Consider the following 10,007-nt stretch of genomic DNA (forward strand, 5'->3'; position numbering starts at 1 on the left):
AAGAAAACCATCACTAGATGCTGAACAATCTCCTATTCGACCTTCTCCCAATTGCCCGTGAACACGCCTTTCCTATTTTCCAAAAGACAATCGGATTTTGTCAGCGGCGTGTACGAGACAATGTTTCCCAACAAACAACGTCTTGAGACTTTTTCAATCAAACAATAATTAAAAAAAAAACACTTGAGACGGCCGAAAAACCATTTCGCCTCTGGCGTTTCGTCAAGCAGCCCTTGGCCCCGGCTTGAGGTAGATTTCCATGCTGGGGCCAGGCGGCCGGCAACAAACAAGCGAAGCTCCTCTCCCTCTCCCCGGCTGAAAGTTGCTTTCATTTGACCTTGTGCTTTTCTTGGAAATAATACTCGCACCTCTTCACGTGCCGGTCTTGAAGGTGCGCCGACACACACACACGGGAGAACAACAAACTCGCCGTGGACGCTGGGCCTGGCCCACGCGGGGGCCCATCCGTTCCTTCCGGCGGCTCATCCCGAGTCCCGACCCGCGTCGGTCGACCACATGGGGCGGGCGGGCGGAACAAGGCCGCGCCTCTCCCTCAGAATATTCACATGCATATTCCGCGACGGCGACCCGCGCTGACGCCGGGATTAGCAAAGCGTAATTCCACATTTACGACCCCAGAAAGTGGCCACGACTCTTTTCTAGGGCAAGCAGCAACGACTCCGGCCAGACCCAAAACACCCAAAGTTTTCTTCACTTCATTTTTTCTCTCTTTGAATGAAAAAAGAAGGCGTACCATCCACGCCCCAGATGCCAGGCACCAACCACAACCCAAGCAGCCACTGGACACTGCCGCCGGGCCCCGCAGCCAGCGAGCCCACCACCAATACCCTAATAATCAACAAGCTGGGGACGCGCAGCGCCTCCATATATTCGGGCGTCGCCACTCCCCCCGTCAAACCCACGCGAACATCGCCACGCCAAGGGAGAGGAGAGCTCGGAAAGCACCGCCAGCGCCGCAGCCCCCCGCGAATCCGCGCCCGGATCTCCCGGCGCGGCGGCGATGGCGCTCTCCGACCTCTCCCGCGACTCGCTCCTCCCCAGCTTCCTCTACTCCTCGCGCTCCTTCGCCGCCGCCGCCCCGCGCTTCCCCTCCTCCCCGTCGCCCTACCAGGCGCCCGCCTCGCCCGCCGCGGCCCCGGCTGCTGGCCTCGTCGGCGCTGGCGGGGTCGGGGGCGGCAGGCCCTTCTCGATCCGCGCGCCCAACGAGAAGATCGTCATGTACTCGCCGGCCTTCTACGCCGCCTGCACCGCCGGGGGGATCGCCAGCTGCGGCCTCACCCACATGGCCGTCACCCCGCTCGACCTCGTCAAGTGCAACATGCAGGTGAGGCACTAGATCTGTGCTCCCGGTGCGTCCGGGGCTCTTTCCCCGAAGGTTTCGGCGTAGATCTGGCCGTTAGTTTTCACGCGGATGCGAATTTCGATCTCCATCTAGTCGGGCATTTCGGGATCTGGATGCGTGCATCTAGCCAGTTTCCGCTTCTCCGTGCCTGTAGATTTTGTGGTGGTGTCTAGGATTTGTGGAGTACTGTTTTGTTACCCGTATGCTTTTTGTTGGCGCAGATGTGCTTGCTGTGCTTTGTTAGGAACTGCTGACTACTAGTACATGCTCGCAGTTGAGTGGATTGCAGTTCCAGTAGATGCATTTCATCGCTTGCTAGTTGATTCTGAAAAGCACAGATTCGCCTAGTTTAGTCGATTCACGTGTCTTTCTCATTGGAGGTGTCTCATTGTGGTACAAATTGTGTTGATGAATGTGTTAATTCTTAGGCTTTTACTTGGTTCTGTATTGTCGTGCAAATTATGTTGATGAATGTGTAATTCATAGGCTTTTAGTTGGTTCAGTATTGTGGTGCAAATTATGTTGATGAATGTGCAATTCTTGGGCTTTTACTTAATATGCCTGGAGGGGGCGTGAGTTACCCGTGATCACTTTATATTTACTTCATTTCTGTCCATTCATGAAAATTCAGTCCCAACTGTACGGCTGCAGGCTATTGGTCAAAACTAAAGTTTGGTAGTTTGATCATCTAATGTTGTTTGGTAGTTTGATCCCTGTCCGGATACTTATACATCTTTTGTTGAGGACTGTTGATTTGTTTATTTTTAATTTGTTATTCCAGTGAGCATTGTACATTTAAGTACCACGTACTTTGATTTGGGATTGCTATGTGAGATGGTTAGGCTTACTTTTGACATTAGAAGCTGTAATTGGTACTAGGTTTGAACTAAATATTTTTGATCTAAACCCATTTCTATCAATTGTTTCAGATTGACCCGGCCAAATACAAGAGCATCACATCTGGATTTGGTGTTCTGTTTAAGGAGCAAGGAGCTAGGGGATTCTTCAGGGGATGGGTGCCTACGTTGCTTGGTTACAGTGCTCAGGGGGCTTGCAAGTTTGGGTTCTACGAGTTCTTTAAGAAGACCTACTCAGATATGGCTGGGCCTGAGAATGCCGTGAAGTACAAGACCCTGATTTACCTTGCAGGTTCAGCTTCTGCTGAGGTAATTGCTGATATTGCTCTGTGCCCCTTTGAAGCTGTCAAGGTCCGTGTGCAGACACAGCCTGGATTTGCTCGTGGGTTGAGTGACGGGCTTCCCAAGTTCATCAAAGCTGAGGGTGCTGCTGGGTAAGTAAATCTCCCAGCCGACTTAAAAACGTAACGCTTTTCCCTGATCCTGTGCCCTAACTTTTATTGGTTAATAATGCCAGGCTCTACAAGGGCATCGTTCCACTCTGGGGTCGCCAGATTCCTTGTAAGTGCTTTCTCTTATCATTCTGTTATAGTCTTTTAATTTGAATTGTCACTACTATGATCATTTCCTAAATGTGGCCTGCATTGGAACCAAATGCTCTAAAGCTGGTCTACTGTTTCATCTGATCGGCACTGTTTGTTTTTCTTTGATATACCAATTGGTGATGTTTTTGTGATTTATTATTCTCCTGTATGAGCAAACTTCTGTCCTATTCATGGCCAACCATGCTGATGCTATTATATATTCGTTTTACCGTTTCTATTTGTTGCCTAGCTTATGGACATTATTCATTGACTCCTTATAGTCATTCACTCCACAGTTATGATGGAAGTTTTTAGCTGAAACTCCAAAATTCACTTTCCTCACCAAAAAAAAATGTTAGTCAGACATGACAATACTGTATGCCTGTATCATGTCTGATATCTACTGAACTTGACAACTTTTGTCTATTGGAAATGAGTTATGGCAGAACATTTTGAATCCTCATGTCTGTTGTATGTTCGGCAATTTTGTTTAGGTATTCTGTTCATAAATGACAAGAAAGGGAATTCCTATCAATCTCAATTCCATACCTCATACCTGTTTTTACAAGATGATGTTTGTGTTCCCCTTTCGTAAGGGGTTATGGTTGGTTACAGTTTGGCCAATATTAATTGAATATGACATAATGTTTGAATTTTATTAGTTGTAGCCTTCTAGGTATCACATGTCATCTAGATAGAATTTGATAGATGCTGAATGTTTAATGCTTTGAACTTCTGTTGTTCATATGTTATGGTGTACTCATTCATTGAATATTTCCATGCTTTATTCAGACACCATGATGAAGTTTGCCTCCTTTGAGACCATTGTTGAGCTTATCTACAAGCACGCTGTTCCTGTTCCCAAGGCCGAGTGCAGCAAGTCTTCCCAGTTGGGTATCAGCTTTGCTGGTGGCTACATTGCCGGTGTCTTCTGTGCTATTGTTTCTCACCCTGCTGACAACCTGGTCTCTTTCCTCAACAATGCCAAGGGTGCTACAGTGGGTGATGTAAGCATGTTTCTATCTAGTTCATCTTCGAGATTTTCTATCCTCTTCTTTTTAACTAGGACTATTTGCTGACTGAATGTTATTATTAAACCTTTGTAGGCTGTTAACAAGATTGGCATGTTGGGCCTTTTCACAAGAGGGCTACCCCTTCGTATCGTCATGATTGGTACTCTTACCGGTGCTCAGTGGGGAATCTATGACGCGTTCAAGGTCATGGTTGGACTGTAAGTATCTCATCCTCTACGTTAATTCATCACTATGTAATGGTAAACAGCTTATGAGGAAGTACTAACAATTGGTAATCCATTTTCTTCCAGCCCGACCACCGGCGGTGCTCCACCAGTTGCTCCGGTAGAGGAAGCAGCGAAAGCCAGCGCTTGATTGATTTTTCCTACTACGATGATGACGATGTATTCCGGGATGATGTGGTATTGGTGGATGGGGACTGTATCAATTACTTGAGTTTAGCAACCGAAATCTTTTGTTATTGTAGCAGATGGTTATTGTGTCATCATTTTGATGAGAGGAACTCATTAAGCAGGCGAAATAGGCCTTTTTTGTCCCCGGGAAGTTTGATGCTTGACATAATAAGTTTTAGGACAGCAAGGCTGTTAGAGCGCAGGTTTTGCCATCACCTGTACTGAGGAACTCCCATATACTCCTGTTTACCTCCAATTCCATGCTGTTGATATCGTGGCATGTTGTGTGTTAGTTTCTGGATGGTTAGAACGTTTTATTGTTTTACTAGTAGTAGTTATCTTCTCGGCGTGCTTGCAAAATCATTCCTTGGTCTTCTGAGATAAGTCATGCAGTACTCTTGTTTTGTTGTGGCAAACAGGCCAGCTAGAGTATGAGCGGCAGGTGGTACACGTCAAGTTATTGCTGTTTTTTTTTGGGAAACTCCGACTTTATTGATAAGCATCAAGCACATTTTACAAGCATACGTCTTAAGTGGTGAAACACTCGAGACTGAAGACAGTACATACAGGACATTGACGAGATCCTAATGATGACAAACACCTGACACTACAGGTAGTGATTCGATGGGCTAGCATAGAGTGATTATGAGCCTTCACATTGTGTGTCCTGGGTATGTATGATAACCTGTTTGGATTAAAACTGAAAGAGGATCGTACTTGGGATACTACGGCCCTGATCTGCCAAGGTCCTTCTGTTGCATTCCGATCCGACCTACTCCATCCGTTTCAAAATAGATGACTCAACTTTGTACTAAGGAGTAGCAACCAAAGCAAGCACCTGCGAGCTTCAGCCTTGAGAGGAGAGCCTACTGGGGGAGACAACGCTGCAACATAGATGTTGGAAGCATGATGCTGACGAAGTTGGATGTGGACGCCCAATCCTGCTTGTTGCAGCTCACCATATTGCTGTTTGTGCAATGCCTTTAGGAAGACACAGCAGCTGATTTTAAATTCATATCTGGGCGGTGTCCGCCCAACTGGTATTCTTTACACCAGGTTATATTGCCAACATACTATTCCCACAAGCAATTCTAGAAGTCTTGTGTGTATGATTATCTTTAGCTTTAGGGCCTAGGATTCATAGGATGTAATTCAAAAACAGAGGAATACAACAATATAATAAAAAATATACATAGAAATATTGTAGGCTTGCATGTGCAAAATAGAGGATTGGTGGAAACGCATTAATTACACAATTTGGTTTTTGTGTGCGGGTTTCGACATGAGTTCTATTCCATAGTAAGGCAACATTTCCTCTATACATGGGAATAGAAAAAAGGAATACTAAAAATGGATAGTCAAATTTAATAGGGAGAACACAAGAAACCTAATAAAGATGGTCAAATTAAGGTTAAAAGTTAAAGAACTTTTTTGATTTCTGAACGATCCTAGTGGCGTCCGATCTACATCTAGCAGCTATGAATCGCGAAAAGCTCCTTTGGTGCACGGCGTCCAGTGGTATGCTTATCGGCATGACTCGTTTGCATGTGGATCGTCATAGCGCAGTTATGAACCAATGTAGAACAACGTAGCGTTTCTTTTACAGCATGCAGTATATCACGGGTAAAGCACATTGTTTGGTCCTGGATTCGTTCACTAGTAGTAGCAAATGATCCCCGATCCATCCCCTTAGTATGACGAAATCTGGAACTGGTTGCAACAAGTACCAAACTTGGCACAAGTTGTCCCTTGTTAGTCTGTCCTACCACGCTCGGCCGTCTTGTCACTCGAGCATGCAATAAATTTCTTTTTTGTTTGCAGACAAGGCAATGCAATTTTTTTTTCAAACTCTTAGTGTACAATTCGTCATGGTGAACCACACTTACTGAGTCTAAAGGCAGTAATCAAGTTTTATGAAACTCTCAATGTACAGTTTAAGACAGATCCATGTTTTTTTAATCAACACAATGCAAGTTGTAATAGTCACTAGCAAAGAGCAAGGTTTTGGCATACACTGCAGCACTTTATGACTCGGTCTTAATTTCCACCTGATGCACATTCCACCAGTGCTAATCGTCATTAGCACAATAGCACTAGTCACCACACGGGTCAGGAGGATTTGAATATTTTCCTACACAAGAAATTCCATGCATTCTTTTCGTACATATCCAATTAATGGGCTGGCTGATGCATGACTTGGATCCCGGACCATACCATGAGCGTGTAGCACAACAATACAGCCAGCTTGGAGTCTGGTATTTCATCAATATTACACGCTGGCATTTGTTGTTTCCATCTTGAAGCATGCAGCACACGGCCTAGATAAAGTGCGCCAATGCCGCCGTGCACTGAAAGTGCGCTCCGCCATGGATTGTCCTATGCATGGACTAGATAAAGAAAACGCGACCACGGACCCAAGTCGCTAGCGCGAGCGCAGGACACTGACCAACTCGGCTAGGTAATCTTTATGTGCAGGTATGCTTTTTTGCCTCCTTTGTCACAATTTTTTGCTCCCCTCGGTCTATCTCTATGTATTGTCCTGATTTTTCTGCCCCCCCCCTTTTTTTTGCTATCTCTGCCTTGTTTTTCTCTCATTCTACGAGTCAATAAAGATTACTTGTTGAGAGGTGAAAAAAGGTGTAACATGGGAATCAAACACATCACCTCGTTGTATAGGATCTAACCAACCCCGATAACTAAATCAACTGAAGCTAATCTGTTTAAGCTGGTTTTTCTACTGTATTATAATATAATTTTTTTTCTTTCTTTCTTCTCATTGGGTTCCTAGTGTTTCATCGGCGTTCTACTTGATGTGATGGAAGTAGGCATCTTCATGAACACCCCGAAGAGTGGTGAAGGCGACTTTGGTGGTGGGATCAATGAGGCCTTTACATGAGATGCAGTCTGAATCGGTAACTTCCATACAAATAACATGATAACGCATCATAGACTTGATAAATTAGGCACAAATATTGTGGTATTTTTGAGTCAGGAAAAAAATGTTGAAGTATATTTTGACAACTTTTGAAATACCATGGTAACATACGAACCGCGGACTTGATAGATTACATACAAACACCACCGTAACACTGACCAGGGAAGAACAAGTTGTTAAAAAACATAATCCAGTAACTTACGTGGAAAATAACATGGTAATATACGAACCACATACTTGATAACTTATGTACGAACCAAAGGATGTTACCATATTGAAATTTCCGGCTTAGATCGGCTGGACTTTGCTAGCCTGGCTTTTGCCTCTGTGAACCGTCAGATGAAGAACGAACAACCTAGATTCACACATTTCATTCATCTTATTTCACACGTTTCACATTATTATTAAGCATGCTCTTATTTTCGATGCGTTTTAACCGTCACATGCTCTTATTTTCTATTGCTAAATTCACACAAATGCCCTTTGTTTTGGTCACTATGCGCTCTTGTTTCTTCCACGGGAGAATCAGAATCGACCGGAATCATGAGAAGCCACAAGCATTTTATTATAATGTACTCCACCGTATCTCGCCAGCTGCAAATGAAGCTCCCCTGATACGATTCCCCCGCCAGTTCGCCCCGGGTTGCTGGGCACGGCTGTCCTGAGCCACTGAACCTGCAGGGTTGCGCGAACCGACGCCACCACCACCGGTTAGTTACACAAGCCAAGCGTATGTTGCGTGAGGCCATGGGGGAGGCTGGCTGGTCCGTGGTCGTGGGCCGGCGCCGCCGCGAGAGGAGACGTCGCGCGCGCGTGCATCATGCATGAGTCATGCAGCATGGCACCCGGCCGCCAGAACAACAGTAGCTGGCTGTATGTAAACGCGCAGGGCGATGCTGCATTTTCTGTTAAACAAAGCAAAGGAAGCAATTGCGTTGCGTGACACCGATCGGGATATAATGTATTGGCATGTGAAGGAAGGAGATCGGCCGCCCGGCCGGCCGTGCCTCGCCTTCAACCGGCAATCGTTAAGATCCGTTTGATTTATCTCCCCCAGGCCCAGAGAACCAGAAGGATGATGTATTAAAAATGATGAACCAACGGACGTAAAAAAAAGCACCGTAGCGAGTCTAAGATGTGATGATACACTTGTGCTTTGGTCCGGCTTAAGTCCTGTGTTTTGGTCCCCCAACAAAGTTAGCTTAACCTAGCTTTTTTGTGTGTGTTTGCCCTGCCACTAAGTCCTATTGGACAGATTCAACATTTTGGCCACATTAGGGGTAGTATAGTACTCCCTCATTCTCGGTTTAGATGGCTTATCTCAATCTATTCAATATGTTTGATGTGCAAGCTAATATGGTGATAGGCTTTTAAAGTAACTTTAAGATTCATGCAAACTTGTAAGGGGGAGTGTACCAAAAAGAAAAAAAACTCCCAATTCACATGTTAAGGAAATGTATGTCAAATGGAATAACCTTTAACCTCTTTCTTTTTTATCACCCCTCGTGAAGCAAGAACAACAAGGCAAAAGATATTGGGTGCAATCTATTTTTGCATTTGTTCATTCGAAGAATTTTAAAGGGTCAACTATGGTTCAATGGGAATAGTTTAATGTTGGACAATGGAAACTAAAGTTTTGACGGGTTGGTTACCTATGAACTGCAAACTAATGGTATTAGCGATTAAACCCGTATTAAAAGAAATGAGCTATGGATAAAAAGGGATAAGTTAAGGCCCGCCTAAGAGATAAACAAGAAAGGAGTGCGATAGGTGCCAGTTAGCCGGGCAGATCTTTGTGCTTACCGCCTCGTCGACCCTCCAATCTAATTTGATTGAGCAGAGTTGCTCCATCGGACCATCTTGCATGCAATGTTTTAAGAAAGATGGTTTCCCCCGCTTTGTCTTACAAAGCAACCATCCGATACAACCAACGATAGATGCTGGGGCGGAAGTAGCACAATTACGCCCAAAAAGAAAAAAGAAGAAGAAAGAAAAGAAACAAATGCTGATAACGGCGGATCGACAAAAACGGCGAAGCTTCGTGACCGTTGCGTCCACCGAAAATCGCCCCCCAAGCTCCGAGACTCCGAAGCGCCGGTACCCATCAACACCTCCAAGAAGGGACGCGACGACGACAACGCTGCTGCCAAGGGTTTCCCCCGGTATGCGGTGAGGAGAGAGGAAGGGTAGCCCCGACGCCCTCCAGGAAGGTCCGGTGCTACCCTCAGGCGCCACCGCGTCGGTGTCGGCCAAGCCAACATGGATTTCTCCCGATCCCATCCTCCACCTCAGGCACTCCGGAGCTCGCCACCAAACCGACCACTACCCTGCGCCAACACGGACACGAAGCTTCCCACGCTGTCTCAACACGGGCAGTATCACCATCAACATACTAGAGAGCCCCACCTCCACCGTCCACGACGGTAGCTGACCAAACGTCAAAGCAGGAGCCTACCGGGCCCGTGGCCCCACAGGCCCGATCGGGCCCTCGGAGGCCCGGACAGCTCCCGCCTCCGCGCTGCAGCTGGCACGCTGTCGGCGTCGCTGCCCCCCGTCCGAGCTGCTCCTCCTCCTCACCAAACAGACAACGACGAAGCCACGTCGGGAGCCGGCCCGCAAGGACCCAGATGGGGCCCGCGGCCCCGATCTAGGCCGGGGGCGTGCCACCCCGCCGTCACGCCGCCAAGGAGCCGCACCACCACCGCGTGTGCCGCCGGCCACCGCAGCCGGGACGCCGGGCCGTCATCAAGCCGAGGAGCACCGCTGCCGCCCCCATGCCCCGGGCAAGGAGCCGCGCGTGGGGACAGGCAGGCCCCGCCGCCGCCAACACCACCCGGCCAGC

At 47.0% G+C, this 10,007-nt stretch overlaps 1 protein-coding gene across 2 annotated transcripts; it reads left to right on the plus strand.

The window, feature by feature from the left end:
• Positions 1 to 914: 914 nt before the first annotated feature.
• Positions 915 to 4,522, plus strand: LOC119322661 (mitochondrial phosphate carrier protein 3, mitochondrial-like). Of its 2 annotated transcripts, XR_005155788.1 has the most exons (7): positions 915 to 1,345; positions 2,293 to 2,654; positions 2,738 to 2,781; positions 3,597 to 3,811; positions 3,911 to 4,035; positions 4,129 to 4,246; positions 4,287 to 4,522. XR_005155788.1 is itself a non-coding variant. In XM_037596150.1 (6 exons), exons 1-6 carry the CDS (start codon positions 1,022 to 1,024, stop codon positions 4,190 to 4,192), a joined length of 1,134 nt encoding a protein of 377 aa, XP_037452047.1. In that variant the 5' UTR covers positions 915 to 1,021; the 3' UTR covers positions 4,193 to 4,522. The 2 variants fall into 2 exon arrangements, 1 of the variants encoding a protein (XP_037452047.1); XM_037596150.1 differs by having other exon boundaries at positions 4,129 to 4,522.
• The last annotated feature ends 5,485 nt before the right edge of the window (positions 4,523 to 10,007 follow it).

The sequence above is a fragment of the Triticum dicoccoides genome, chromosome 6B (genome assembly GCF_002162155.2).
Source record: "Triticum dicoccoides isolate Atlit2015 ecotype Zavitan chromosome 6B, WEW_v2.0, whole genome shotgun sequence".
In the NCBI taxonomy this organism is placed as follows: domain Eukaryota; kingdom Viridiplantae; phylum Streptophyta; class Magnoliopsida; order Poales; family Poaceae; genus Triticum; species Triticum dicoccoides.